The 15,627-nt window shown below is 38.5% G+C and overlaps 1 protein-coding gene and 1 long non-coding RNA gene across 5 annotated transcripts; both read right to left on the bottom strand.

Annotated features, from left to right (window-relative positions):
• Positions 1–202: 202 nt before the first annotated feature.
• Positions 203–15,601, bottom strand: LOC118394750 (C-X-C chemokine receptor type 5). 2 transcript variants are annotated; one of them, XM_052514237.1, is made up of 5 exons: positions 15,481–15,601; positions 14,173–14,353; positions 11,871–12,319; positions 11,333–11,530; positions 203–3,072 (listed from the first exon to the last, which is right to left on the bottom strand). In XM_052514237.1, exons 1-5 carry the CDS (start codon positions 15,493–15,495, stop codon positions 2,890–2,892), a joined length of 1,026 nt encoding a protein of 341 aa, XP_052370197.1. In that variant the 5' UTR covers positions 15,496–15,601; the 3' UTR covers positions 203–2,889. The 2 variants fall into 2 exon arrangements, with proteins under 2 accessions (XP_052370197.1, XP_052370196.1); XM_052514236.1 differs by lacking the exon at positions 15,481–15,601 and adding an exon at positions 14,462–14,527.
• Positions 12,350–13,240, bottom strand: LOC127927624 (uncharacterized). 3 transcript variants are annotated; one of them, XR_008128218.1, is made up of 3 exons: positions 12,813–13,240; positions 12,709–12,778; positions 12,350–12,564 (listed from the first exon to the last, which is right to left on the bottom strand). It is a non-coding gene; the product is annotated as an uncharacterized LOC127927624 (long non-coding RNA). The 3 variants fall into 3 exon arrangements; XR_008128220.1 differs by having other exon boundaries at positions 12,744–12,778; XR_008128219.1 differs by having other exon boundaries at positions 12,848–13,240.
• Positions 15,602–15,627: the final 26 nt, after the last annotated feature.

Here is a 15,627-nt window from a genome sequence, read left to right as displayed (position 1 = left end):
TACTTCTAGACACAGTAGTTTATACTTCTAGACACAGTAGTTTATACTTCTAGACCCAGTAGTTTATACTTCTAGACACAGTAGTTTATACTTCTAGACCCAGTAGTTTATACTTCTAGAACCAGTAGTTTATACTTTTATACACAGTAGTCACCAATCTGATGAGTCGTAGGGGGATAAAGATTAGCTGGTGTGAACAACATTGGGAACCACTCAATCATATTTTATTTATATATTTTTTAAATTCAATACATTTCACATACAGTCAATAATTAGCAATGCAGGCCTATTGGCTAAAGAACAATATTACACTTTCACACTTTTATAAACTATCCAGAACACAAGACATTTATAAACTATCCAGAACACAAGACTTTTATAAACTATCCAGAACACAAGACATTTATAAACTGTCCAGAACACAAGACGTTTATAAACTATCCAGAACACAAGACATTTATAAACTATCCAGAACACAAGACATTTATAAACTATCCAGACATGTATAAACTATCCAGAACACAAGACATGTATAAACTATCCAGAACACAAGACATTTATAAACTATCCAGAACACAAGACATTTATAAACTATCCAGAACACAAGACATTTATAAACTATCCAGAACACAAGACATTTATAAACTATCCAGAACACAAGACATTTATAAACTATCCAGAACACAAGTCATTTATAAACTATCCAGAACACAAGACATTTATAAACTATCCAGAACACAAGTCATTTATAAACTATCCAGAACACAAGACATTTATAAACTATCCAGAACACAAGACATTTATAAACTATCCAGAACACAAGACATTTATAAACTATCCAGAACACAAGACATTTATAAACTATCCAGAACACAAGACATTTATAAACTGCCCAGACGTTTATAAGCACAAGCGTTTGTCGAACATTATTGCCATCAAGGAAGACTCTGTATGTCAGTATATACACACGAGGCACAAGCAGGTGAATATGTTGCCACAACCCCATAAAGAGGTTAGACATACTGAGGGTTGATTATTGATCCACAACCCCATAAAGAGGTTAGTCATACTGAGGGTTGATTATTGATCCACAACCCCATAAAGAGGTTAGTCATACTGAGGGTTGATTATTGATCCACAACCCCATAGAGAGGTTAGACATACTGAGGGTTGGTTATTGATCCACAACCCCATAAAGAGGTTAGGCATACTGAGGGTTGGTTATTGATCCACAACCCCATAAAGAGGTTAGTCATACTGAGGGTTGATTATTGATCCACAACCCCATAAAGAGGTTAGACATACTGAGGATTGATTATTGATCCACAACCCCATAAAGAGGTTAGACATACTGAGGGTTGATTATTGATCCACAACCCCATAAAGAGGTTAGTCATACTGAGGGTTGATTATTGATCCACAACCCCATAAAGAGGTTAGTCATACTGAGGGTTGATTATTGATCCACAACCCCATAGAGAGGTTAGACATACTGAGGGTTGGTTATTGATCCACAACCCCATAAAGAGGTTAGACATACTGAGGGTTGATTATTGATCCACAACCCCATAAAGAGGTTAGGCATACTGAGGGTTGATTATTGATCCACAACCCCATAAAGAGGTTAGACATACTGGGGGTTGGTTATTGATCCACAACCCCATAAAGAGGTTAGACATACTGAGGGTTGATTATTGATCCACAACCCCATAAAGAGGTTAGTCATACTGAGGGTTGATTATTGATCCACAACCCCATAAAGAGGTTAGTCATACTGAGGGTTGATTATTGATCCACAACCCCATAAAGAGGTTAGACATACTGAGGGTTGATTATTGATCCACAACCCCATAAAGAGGTTAGGCATACTGAGGTTTGATTATTGATCCACAACCCCATAAAGAGGTTAGACATACTGAGGGTTGATTATTGATCCACAACCCCATAAAGAGGTTAGACATACTGAGGGTTGATTATTGATCTACAACCCCATAAAGAGGTTAGACATACTGAGGGTTGATTATTGATCCACAACCCCATAAAGAGAGGTTAGACATACTGAGGGTTGATTATTGATCCACAACCCCATAAAGAGGTTAGTCATACTGAGGGTTGATTATTGATCCACAACCCCATAGAGTGGTTAGTCATACTGAGGGTTGATTATTGATCCACAACCCCATAAAGAGGTTAGACATACTGAGGGTTGATTATTGATCCACAACCCCATAAAGAGAGGTTAGACATACTGAGGGTTGATTATTGATCCACAACCCCATAAAGAGGTTAGACATACTGAGGGTTGATTATTGATCCACAACCCCATAAAGAGGTTAGTCATACTGAGGGTTGATTATTGATCCACAACCCCATAAAGAGGTTAGACATACTGAGGGTTGATTATTGATCCACAACCCCATAAAGAGGTTAGACATACTGAGGGTTGGTTATTGATCCACAACCCCATAAAGAGGTTAGTCATACTGAGGGTTGATTATTGATCCACAACCCCATAAAGAGGTTAGTCATACTGAGGGTTGATTATTGATCCACAACCCCATAAAGAGGTTAGTCATACTGAGGGTTGATTATTGATCCACAACCCCATAAAGAGAGGTTCGACATACTGAGGGTTGATTATTGATCCACAACCCCATAAAGAGGTTAGACGGAGGGTTGATTATTGATCCACAACCCCATAGAGAGGTTAGACATACTGAGGGTTGATTATTGATCCACAACCCCATAAAGAGGTTAGGCATACTGAGGGTTGATTATTGATCCACAATCTGGTGGTCAACAAGAGGATTTTAGTGGTGGTGAGTCCTTTAGAGAACGACGCCGACGTCCTACTCCCGTCCCCTCGGAGTACACCCCTTTACCGCAGACTCAGTGGGCCAGCAGTCTCAGGAGATCCTGTCGAAACCGTACCCCAGTGAAGGCATACAGCAACGGGTTGAGGCAGCAGTGTGTGTACCCCAGGCTCTCTGTCACCACCAAGGCCTTATCCAAACTAGTCCGGGACTGGCAGCTCAAACCAGAGTCCAACCCCCGATCCACCAGGGTCTTCACCTAAACGTCACAGTGGAGAGAAGTCAATGTTCCCTACAGTTTATACTGAACTTCTTTGACCTTTGTACTATATTATAGGGTCCAGGTGAAAAGTATTGCACTATATAGTTATGTACTTTGTACTATATTATAGGACCCAGGGTTCTGTTCAAGAGTAGTGCACTATATAGTTCTATGTACTTTGTACTATATTATAGGACCCAGGGTTCTGTTCAAGAGTAGTGCACTATATAGTTCTATGTACTATATTATAGGACCCAGGGTTCTGGTGAAGAGTCGTGCACTATATAGTTCTATGTACTTTGTACTGTATTATAGGGCCCAGGGTTCTGGTGAAGAGTATTGCACTATATAGTTCTATGTACTTTGTACTATATTATAGGACCCAGGGTTCTGGTGAAGAGTAGTGCACTATATAGTTCTATGTACTTTGTACTGTATTATAGGACCCAGGGTTCTGTTCTAGAGTAGTGCACTATATAGTTCTATGTACTTTGTACTATATTATAGGACCCAGGGTTCTGGTGAAGAGTAGTGCACTATATAGTTATATGTACTTTGTACTATATTATAGGGCCCAGGGTTCTGGTGAAGAGTAGTGCACTATATAGTTCTATGTACTATATTATAGGACCCAGGGTTCTGGTGAAGAGTAGTGCACTATATAGTTCTATGTACTTTGTACTGTATTATAGGGCCCAGGGTTCTGGTGAAGAGTATTGCACTATATAGTTCTATGTACTTTGTACTATATTATAGGACCCAGGGTTCTGGTGAAGAGTAGTGCACTATATAGTTCTATGTACTTTGTACTGTATTATAGGACCCAGGGTTCTGTTCTAGAGTAGTGCACTATATAGTTCTATGTACTTTGTACTATATTATAGGACCCAGGGTTCTGGTGAAGAGTAGTGCACTATATAGTTCTATGTACTTTGTACTATATTATAGGGCCCAGGGTTCTGGTGAAGAGTAGTGCACTATATAGTTCTATGTACTATATTATAGGACCCAGGGTTCTGGTGAAGAGTAGTGCACTATATAGTTCTATGTACTATATTATAGGGCCCAGGGTTCTGGTGAAGAGTAGTGCACTATATAGTTCTATGTACTTTGTACTGTATTATAGAGCCCAGGGTTCTGGTGAAGAGTAGTGCACTATATAGTTCTATGTACTTTGTACTGTATTGTAGGGCCCAGGGTTCTGGTGAAGAGTAGTGCACTATATAGTTCTATGTACTTTGTACTGTATTATAGGGCCCAGGGTTCTGGTGAAGAGTAGTGCACTATATAGTTCTATGTACTTTGTACTATATTGTAGGGCCCAGGGTTCTGGTGAAGAGTAGTGCACTATATAGTTCTATGTACTTTGTACTGTATTATAGGGCCCAGGGTTCTGGTGAAGAGTAGTGCACTATATAGTTCAATGTACTTTGTACTATATTATAGGGCCCAGGGTTCTGGTGAAGAGTAGTGCACTATATAGTTCTATGTACTTTGTACTATATTATAGGGCCCAGGTTTCTGGTGAAGAGTAGTGCACTATATAGTTCTATGTACTGTATTATAGGACCCAGGGTTCTGGTGAAGAGTAGTGCACTATATAGTTCTATGTACTTTGTACTGTATTATAGGGCCCAGGGTTCTGGTGAAGAGTAGTGCACTATATAGTTCTATGTACTTTGTACTGTATTATAGAGCCCAGGGTTCTGGTGAAGAGTAGTGCACTATATAGTTCTATGTACTTTGTACTGTATTGTAGGACCCAGGGTTCTGGTGAAGAGTAGTGCACTATATAGTTCTATGTACTTTGTACTATATTGTAGGGCCCAGGGTTCTGGTGAAGAGTAGTGCACTATATAGTTCTATGTACTTTGTACTGTATTATAGGGCCCAGGGTTCTGGTGAAGAGTAGTGCACTATATAGTTCTATGTACTTTGTACTATATTATAGGGCCCAGGGTTCTGGTGAAGAGTAGTGCACTATATAGTTCTATGTACTATATTATAGGGCCCAGGGTTCTGGTGAAGAGTAGTGCACTATATAGTTCTATGTACTGTATTATAGGACCCAGGGTTCTGGTGAAGAGTAGTGCACTATATAGTTCTATGTACTTTGTACTGTATTATAGGACCCAGGGTTCTGGTGAAGAGTAGTGCACTATATAGTTCTATGTACTTTGTACTATATTGTAGGGCCCAGGGTTCTGGTGAAGAGTAGTGCACTATATAGTTCTATGTACTTTGTACTGTATTATAGGGCCCAGGGTTCTGGTGAAGAGTAGTGCACTATATAGTTCTATGTACTTTGTACTATATTATAGGGCCCAGGGTTTTGGTGAAGAGTAGTGCACTATATAGTTCTATGTACTTTGTACTATATTATAGGGCCCAGGGTTCTGGTGAAGAGTAGTGCACTATATAGTTCTATGTACTTTGTACTGTATTATAGAGCCCAGGGTTCTGGTGAAGAGTAGTGCACTATATAGTTCTATGTACTTTGTACTGTATTGTAGGACCCAGGGTTCTGGTGAAGAGTAGTGCACTATATAGTTCTATGTATTTTGTACTATATTGTAGGGCCCAGGGTTCTGGTGAAGAGTAGTGCACTATATAGTTCTATGTACTTTGTACTGTATTATAGGGCCCAGGGTTCTGGTGAAGAGTAGTGCACTATATAGTTCTATGTACTTTGTACTATATTATAGGGCCCAGGGTTCTGGTGAAGAGTAGTGCACTATATAGTTCTATGTACTATATTATAGGGCCCAGGGTTCTGGTGAAGAGTAGTGCACTATATAGTTCTATGTACTATATTATAGGGCCCAGGGTTCTGGTGAAGAGTAGTGCACTATATAGTTCTATGTACTATATTATAGGGCCCAGGGTTCTGGTGAAGAGTAGTGCACTATATAGTTCTATGTACTATATTATAGGGCCCAGGGTTCTGGTGAAGAGTAGTGCACTATATAGTTCTATGTACTTTGTACTGTATTATAGGACCCAGGGTTCTGGTGAAGAGTAGTGCACTATATAGTTCTATGTACTGTATTATAGGACCCAGGGTTCTGGTGAAGAGTATTGCACTATATAGTTCTATGTACTTTGTACTGTATTATAGAGCCCAGGGTTCTGGTGAAGAGTAGTGCACTATATAGTTCTATGTACTGTATTATAGGGCCCAGGGTTCTGTTGAAGAGTAGTGCACTATATAGTTCTATGTACTATATTATAGGGCCCAGGGTTCTGGTGAAGAGTAGTGCACTATATAGTTCTATGTACTATATTATAGGGCCCAGGGTTCTGGTGAAGAGTAGTGCACTATATAGTTCTATGTACTATATTATAGGACCCAGGGTTCTGGTGAAGAGTAGTGCACTATATAGTTCTATGTACTGTATTATAGGACCCAGGGTTCTGGTGAAGAGTAGTGCACTATATAGTTCTATGTACTGTATTATAGGACCCAGGGTTCTGGTGAAGAGTAGTGCACTATATAGTTCTATGTACTGTATTATAGGACCCAGGGTTCTGGTGAAGAGTAGTGCACTATATAGTTCTATGTACTGTATTATAGGACCCAGTATATACACTATATAGTTCTATGTACTGTATTATAGGACCCAGTATATACACTATATAGTTCTATGTACTATATTATAGGACCCAGTATATACACTATATAGTTCTATGTACTATATTATAGGACCCAGTATATACACTATATAGTTCTATGTACTATATTATAGGACCCAGGGTTCTGGTGAAGAGTAGTGCACTATATAGTTCTATGTACTATATTATAGGACCCAGTATATTATATAGTTCTATGTACTATATTATAGGACCCAGGGTATACACTATATAGTTCTATGTAATATTATAGGACCCAGTATATACACTATATAGTTCTATGTACTATATTATAGGACCCAGTATATACACTATATAGTTCTATGTACTATATTATAGGACCCAGTATATACACTATATAGTTCTATGTACTATATTATAGGACCCAGGGTTCTGGTGAAGAGTAGTGCACTATATAGTTCTATGTACTATATTATAGGACCCAGTATATACACTATATAGTTCTATGTACTATATTATAGGACCCAGTATATACACTATATAGTTCTATGTACTATATTATAGGACCCAGTATATACACTATATAGTTCTATGTACTATATTATAGGACCCAGTATATACACTATATAGTTCTATGTACTATATTATAGGACCCAGTATATACACTATATAGTTCTATGTACTATATTATAGGACCCAGTATATACACTATATAGTTCTATGTACTATATTATAGGGCCCAGGGTTCTGGTGAAGAGTAGTGCACTATATAGTTCTATGTACTATATTATAGGACCCAGTATATACACTATATAGTTCTATGTACTATATTATAGGACCCAGTATATACACTATATAGTTCTATGTACTTTGTACTGTATTATAGGACCCAGGGTTCTGGTGAAGAGTAGTGCACTATATAGTTCTATGTACTATATTATAGGACCCAGGGTTCTGGTGAAGAGTAGTGCACTATATAGTTCTATGTACTATATTATAGGGCCCAGGGTTCTGGTGAAGAGTAGTGCACTATATAGTTCTATGTACTATATTATAGGACCCAGTATATACACTATATAGTTCTATGTACTATATTATAGGACCCAGTATATACACTATATAGTTCTATGTACTATATTATAGGACCCAGTATATACACTATATAGTTCTATGTACTATATTATAGGACCCAGTATATACACTATATAGTTCTATGTACTATATTATAGGACCCAGGGTTCTGGTGAAGAGTAGTGCACTATATAGTTCTATGTACTATATTATAGGACCCAGTATATACACTATATAGTTCTATGTACTATATTATAGGACCCAGTATATACACTATATAGTTCTATGTACTATATTATAGGACCCAGTATATACACTATATAGTTCTATGTACTATATTATAGGACCCAGTATATACACTATATAGTTCTATGTACTATATTATAGGACCCAGTATATACACTATATAGTTCTATGTACTATATTATAGGACCCAGTATATACACTATATAGTTCTATGTACTATATTATAGGACCCAGTATATACACTATATAGTTCTATGTACTATATTATAGGACCCAGGGTTCTGGTGAAGAGTAGTGCACTATATAGTTCTATGTACTATATTATAGGACCCAGTATATACACTATATAGTTCTATGTACTATATTATAGGACCCAGTATATACACTATATAGTTCTATGTACTATATTATAGGACCCAGTATATACACTATATAGTTCTATGTACTATATTATAGGACCCAGTATATACACTATATAGTTCTATGTACTATATTATAGGACCCAGTATATACACTATATAGTTCTATGTACTATATTATAGGACCCAGTATATACACTATATAGTTATATGTACTATATTATAGGGCCCAGGGTTCTGGTGAAGAGTAGTGCACTATATAGTTCTATGTACTATATTATAGGACCCAGTATATACACTATATAGTTCTATGTACTATATTATAGGACCCAGTATATACACTATATAGTTCTATGTACTTTGTACTGTATTATAGGACCCAGGGTTCTGGTGAAGAGTAGTGCACTATATAGTTCTATGTACTATATTATAGGGCCCAGTATATACACTATATAGTTCTATGTACTATATTATAGGGCCCAGTATATACACTATATAGTTCTATGTACTATATTATAGGGCCCAGTATATACACTATATAGTTCTATGTACTATATTATAGGGCCCAGTATATACACTATATAGTTCTATGTACTATATTATAGGGCCCAGTATATACACTATATAGTTCTATGTACTATATTATAGGACCCAGTATATACACTATATAGTTCTATGTACTATATTATAGGACCCAGTATATACACTATATAGTTCTATGTACTATATTATAGGACCCAGTATATACACTATATAGTTCTATGTACTATATTATAGGACCCAGTATATACACTATATAGTTCTTTGTACTATATTATAGGACCCAGTATATACACTATATAGTTCTATGTACTATATTATAGGACCCAGTATATACACTATATAGTTCTATGTACTATATTATAGGACCCAGTATATACACTATATAGTTCTATGTACTATATTATAGGACCCAGTATATACACTATATAGTTCTATGTACTATATTATAGGACCCAGTATATACACTATATAGTTCTATGTACTGTATTATAGGACCCAGTATATACACTATATAGTTCTATGTACTATATTATAGGACCCAGTATATGCACTATATAGTTCTATGTACTGTATTATAGGACCCAGTATATACACTATATAGTTCTATGTACTATATTATAGGACCCAGTATATACACTATATAGTTCTATGTACTATATTATAGGGCCCAGTATATACACTATATAGTTCTATGTACTATATTATAGGGCCCAGTATATACACTATATAGTTCTATGTACTATATTATAGGACCCAGTATATACACTATATAGTTCTATGTACTATATTATAGGACCCAGTATATACACTATATAGTTCTATGTACTATATTATAGGACCCAGTATATACACTATATAGTTCTATGTACTATATTATAGGACCCAGTATATACACTATATAGTTCTATGTACTATATTATAGGACCCAGTATATACACTATATAGTTCTATGTACTATATTATAGGACCCAGTATATACACTATATAGTTCTATGTACTATATTATAGGACCCAGTATATACACTATATAGTTCTATGTACTATATTATAGGGCCCAGGGTTCTGGTGAAGAGTACACTATATAGTTCTATGTACTATATTATAGGACCCAGTATATACACTATATAGTTCTATGTACTATATTATAGGACCCAGTATATACACTATATAGTTCTATGTACTTTGTACTGTATTATAGGACCCAGGGTTCTGGTGAAGAGTAGTGCACTATATAGTTCTATGTACTATATTATAGGGCCCAGTATATACACTATATAGTTCTATGTACTATATTATAGGGCCCAGTATATACACTATATAGTTCTATGTACTATATTATAGGGCCCAGTATATACACTATATAGTTCTATGTACTATATTATAGGGCCCAGTATATGCACTATATAGTTCTATGTACTGTATTATAGGACCCAGTATATACACTATATAGTTCTATGTACTATATTATAGGACCCAGTATATACACTATATAGTTCTATGTACTATATTATAGGACCCAGTATATACACTATATAGTTCTATGTACTATATTATAGGGCCCAGTATATACACTATATAGTTCTATGTACTATATTATAGGGCCCAGTATATACACTATATAGTTCTATGTACTATATTATAGGACCCAGTATATACACTATATAGTTCTATGTACTATATTATAGGACCCAGTATATACACTATATAGTTCTATGTACTATATTATAGGACCCAGTATATACACTATATAGTTCTATGTACTATATTATAGGGCCCAGTATATACACTATATAGTTCTATGTACTATATTATAGGACCCAGTATATACACTATATAGTTCTATGTACTATATTATAGGACCCAGTATATACACTATATAGTTCTATGTACTATATTATAGGACCCAGTATATACACTATATAGTTCTATGTACTATATTATAGGACCCAGTATATACACTATATAGTTCTATGTACTGTATTATAGGACCCAGTATATACACTATATAGTTCTATGTACTGTATTATAGGACCCAGTATATACACTATATAGTTAGTTCTATGTACTGTATTATAGGACCCAGTATATACACTATATAGTTCTATGTACTTTGTACTGTATTATAGGACCCAGTATATACACTATATAGTTCTTTGTACTGTATTATAGGGCCCAGGGTTCTGGTGAAGAGTAGTGCACTATATAGTTCTATGTACTATATTATAGGACCCAGTATATACACTATATAGTTCTATGTACTATATTATAGGACCCAGTATATACACTATATAGGGAATAGGGGACCATTTCATACACCACAGTGACTTTGTGTTATCGTTGATTTAAAAACAGTATATTCTACATGTTCTTGACTAGATACATTTTTTTTTTTTGATCATCAAATAAATGAAACGTATGAATCAATAAATGAATGAATCAGTTCACACCAGCATGGTGATGTTGTAGGGCAGCCAGCACAGGCAGAACACAGCAGTGACTAGTGCAGCCAGCCTGATGGCGCCCTCTTTCTCCAGGCTGCGCTGACCTCTCTGGCTATGGTGCAGGGTGACCGCCACCGCAGTGTAGCAGTAGGTCATGACCCCGAGAGGCAGGAAGAAACACAGCACGTGGGTCAGGAGCCGCTCCTGGAACAGAGGTACAAATACATCCCTTGGTTTACTCCCACTAGATTGAGACACCAGTGATCCATTCCAAATGGCACCCTATTCCCTATATATACACTTTTGACCAATAGTGAATAGGGTGCCAATTGGGATACAAACTGGTTATTTGAAAACACCTACTGGCTAAGTCTGACAACTGCATCTGTTCTTTGCTTTGACGGTCTAACTCTCTATCTCTGGCTGAGAGATTCCATCCAGGTCTAACTCTCTGTCTCTGGCTGAGAGATTCCATCCAGGTCACAAGCCAATGAAATAACTGGATCAGAGAAATGAAGTGCTGAGCAGTTTGAGGGGAACCCACCGTCAGATCCCAGTTGTTTGCATGGAGACCGTGACTGTGGAAGAAGCATGAGAGCTGAGTCGGGTCTATGGGACTCTCCCCTACAGACAGGAACACAGCATTGGGAGCAGACAAGGCCAGACAGACGAGCCACAGTGCCAGGCAGGTGAGGTGTACGTTCCTGGGGCGTCGGCTCTGGAGGCTGGTGATGGCATGCACGATGGCCAGGTAACGGTCGAAGCCGATACATGCCAGGAGGAGACTCCCACAAAGGAAGTTGAGGCGGTTCATCAGCCCAATCAGTTTACACAGGACGTCTCCGAACACCACCCCCAAGGACACCTGTGCCAGTGCGAAGGGGAAGGTGGCAAGCAGCATCAGATCAGCCAGGCCCAGGTGTAACAGATAGATCTCTGTGATCCGCAGGAGGCCACGGCGTTTCAGCAGCACCGTTAACATCAGCCCGTTACCTGGTGGAACCAGAAGATAATACACAGACTGTTACCTGGAGGAACCAGAAGATAATACACAGACTGTTACCTGGAGGAACCAGAAGATAATACACAGACTGTTACCTGGAGGAACCAGAAGATAATACACAGACTGTTACCTGGTGGAACCAGAAGATAATACACAGACTGTTACCTGGTGGAACCAGAAGATTATACACAGACTGTTACCTGGTGGAACCAGAAGATTATACACAGACTGTTACCTGGTGGAACCGGAAGATAATACACAGACTGTTACCTGGTGGAACCGGAAGATAATACACATAAAGACTGTTACCTGGTGGAACCGGAAGATAATACACAGACTGTTACCTGGAGGAACCAGAAGATTATACACAGACTGTTACCTGGTGGAACCAGAAGATTATACACAGACTGTTACCTGGTGGAACCAGAAGATTATACACAGACTGTTACCTGGTGGAACCGAAGATTATACACAGACTGTTACCTGGTGGAACCGGAAGATAATACACAGACTGTTACCTGGTGGAACCGGAAGATAATACACAGACTGTTACCTGGTGGAACCGGAAGATAATACACAGACTGTTACCTGGTGGAACCGGAAGATAATACACAGACTGTTACCTGGTGGAACCGGAAGATAATACACAGACTGTTACCTGGTGGAACCGGAAGATAATACACAGACTGTTACCTGGTGGAACCAGAAGATAATACACAGACTGTTACCTGGTGGAAACAGAAGATAATACACAAACTGTTACCTGGTGGAACCGGAAGATAATACACAGACTGTTCAACCTGGTGGAATATAAACCATAAGATAATACACATAGACTGTTATTAGGTAGTGTTATACCTGGACTATTGGAAGATCCCGTAGGAACACTAGGCTGTAGACCAGGGGTTGGAACACAGTATGAAACAGGTGTGTGTGTACCTGTCAGCCCCAGGAAGAACACCAGGCTGTAGACCAGGGGTTGGAACACAATATGAAACAGTTGTGTGTGTACCTGTCAGCCCCAGGAAGAACACCAGGCTGTAGACCAGGGGTTGGAACACAGTATGAAACAGGTGTGTGTGTACCTGTCAGCCCCAGGAAAAACACCAGACTGTAGACCAGGGGTTGGAACACAGTATGAAACAGGTGTGTGTGTACCTGTCAGCCCCAGGAAGAACACCAGGCTGTAGACCAGGGGTTGGAACACAGTATGAAACAGGTGTGTGTGTACCTGTCAGCCCCAGGAAGAACACCAGACTGTAGACCAGGGGTTGGAACACAGTATGAAACAGGTGTGTGTGTACCTGTCAGCCCCAGGAAGAACACCAGACTGTAGACCAGGAACACAATATGAAACAGGTGTGTGTGTACCTGTCAGCCCCAGGAAGAACACCAGACTGTAGACCAGGAACACAATATGAAACAGGTGTGTGTGTACCTGTCAGCCCCAGGAAGAACACCAGACTGTAGACCAGGAACACAATATGAAACAGGTGTGTGTGTACCTGTCAGCCCCAGGAAGACCAGGAACACAGTATGAAACAGGTGTGTGTGTACCTGTCAGCCCCAGGAAGAACACCAGACTGTAGACCAGGAACACAATATGAAACAGGTGTGTGTGTACCTGTCAGCCCCAGGAAGAACACCAGACTGTAGACCAGGGGTTGGAACACAGTATGAAACAGGTGTGTGTGTACCTGTCAGCCCCAGGAAGAACACCAGACTGTAGACCAGGGGTTGGAACACAGTATGAAACAGGTGTGTGTGTACCTGTCAGCCCCAGGAAGAACACCAGACTGTAGACCAGGGGTTGGAACACAATATGAAACAGGTGTGTGTGTACCTGTCAGCCCCAGGAAGAACACCAGACTGTAGACCAGGGGTTGGAACACAGTATGAAACAGCTGGAGACCTGCTCCGTCATTACAGGTGTACTCAGTGTCACTGCTACTGTTGTCAGGACTCTCCAGCAATTCTGAGTAGTTATCAAAGCCATAGAAAAGACCCCCGTCCTCAAATGAGCCCTGAAAAACAAGTTGAAAAACAGGTTGAAAATCAGGTTAAAAAAGCAGATTGTAAATCATGTTTCGCTGGTGAAAGTTATATATTTTGTTGTGTATTGATTGATGTACTTTTACTTTACACCTCACAGCTTGAAGTCCTGAAATCCTGTCAATGTCCATTGTAGCTCTTTGACAAGATAACAAGATAATGATGTTGGTTCAATGTAAAATGTTTTGTGGCTTAATTGCTTTTAATTGGTGCAGTGAAAAGAGGTAGGAAAGAGGAAGCCCAGCAGTATAAAAGAGAGGACATCTGTTTGTGTCTTTCCTCTGTAGAGATATAACACAAATAGACAGGAAATAGAGAGGGAGAGCAGGCATTTCTCACTTCCTCTCTTACAGTAAGTTGTACATGAATCTGTGATCAGGCATCCGTAACCAATTCACCCTTCTGATTACTTTATTTAACCTTTATTCAACTTGGCAAGTCAGTTAAGAACAAATTCTTATTTTCAATGACGGCCTGGGAACAGTGGGTTTACTGCCTGTTCAGGGGCAGAACGACAGATTGGTACCTTGTCAGCTCAGGGGTTTGAACTTGCAACCTTCCGGTTACGCTATTCAATCATTCAATTGTTGTTACGAAATAGCTCTTTTTTTTAGCCATGGTCAGAATCTAAGTGGCTGTAATCCCAGCTGTATCACATCCGGCCCTGATTGAGAGTCCCGTAGGGCAATTGGCCCAGTGTCGTCCGGGTTTGCCCGGAGTAGTCTGTAAATAAGAATTTCTTCTTAACGGACTTGCCGAGTTAAATAAAGGTTACACATTGTACAGATAATAAAATAATAATACAGGGATTTAAAACAGCATTTATTCTGTCAACACCATTACAATAAACTAACCAATTGAATATTACCGTTTCATTTCAAGAGATTTACATTTTCTAAAGTAATGGGATACAGTGCACATTAAATAAAAAATGTTTTAACCTTAAATTTAAAAAAGGATATTCTTCTCCTGTTAACTCAACAATCAGAACAACCAGATATGTTAAACCCACATTTCTAGCTCTGGAGGCAATCCTCATTTACACAAATAATCTGCTCAGACCTGCATGGCTGTAATGCATTCAGTTAGCCAGACTCACCTCATCATAAGTCATTTTTTGTAGCTTGTTATACTAATTTCAGGTGACCCTGATGTGGTGTGAGTAATGCTGGGTTTGGGTTTTATATCCCTTGACCCCCCCCCCCCTCATGCTATAAACAGACAAGAACTATTCAACCAATGCAGT

This window comes from Oncorhynchus keta, unplaced genomic scaffold, assembly GCF_023373465.1.
Source record: "Oncorhynchus keta strain PuntledgeMale-10-30-2019 unplaced genomic scaffold, Oket_V2 Un_scaffold_1579_pilon_pilon, whole genome shotgun sequence".
Lineage (NCBI taxonomy): Eukaryota > Metazoa > Chordata > Actinopteri > Salmoniformes > Salmonidae > Oncorhynchus > Oncorhynchus keta.
This window is presented reverse-complemented; position numbering and strand designations above follow the sequence as displayed.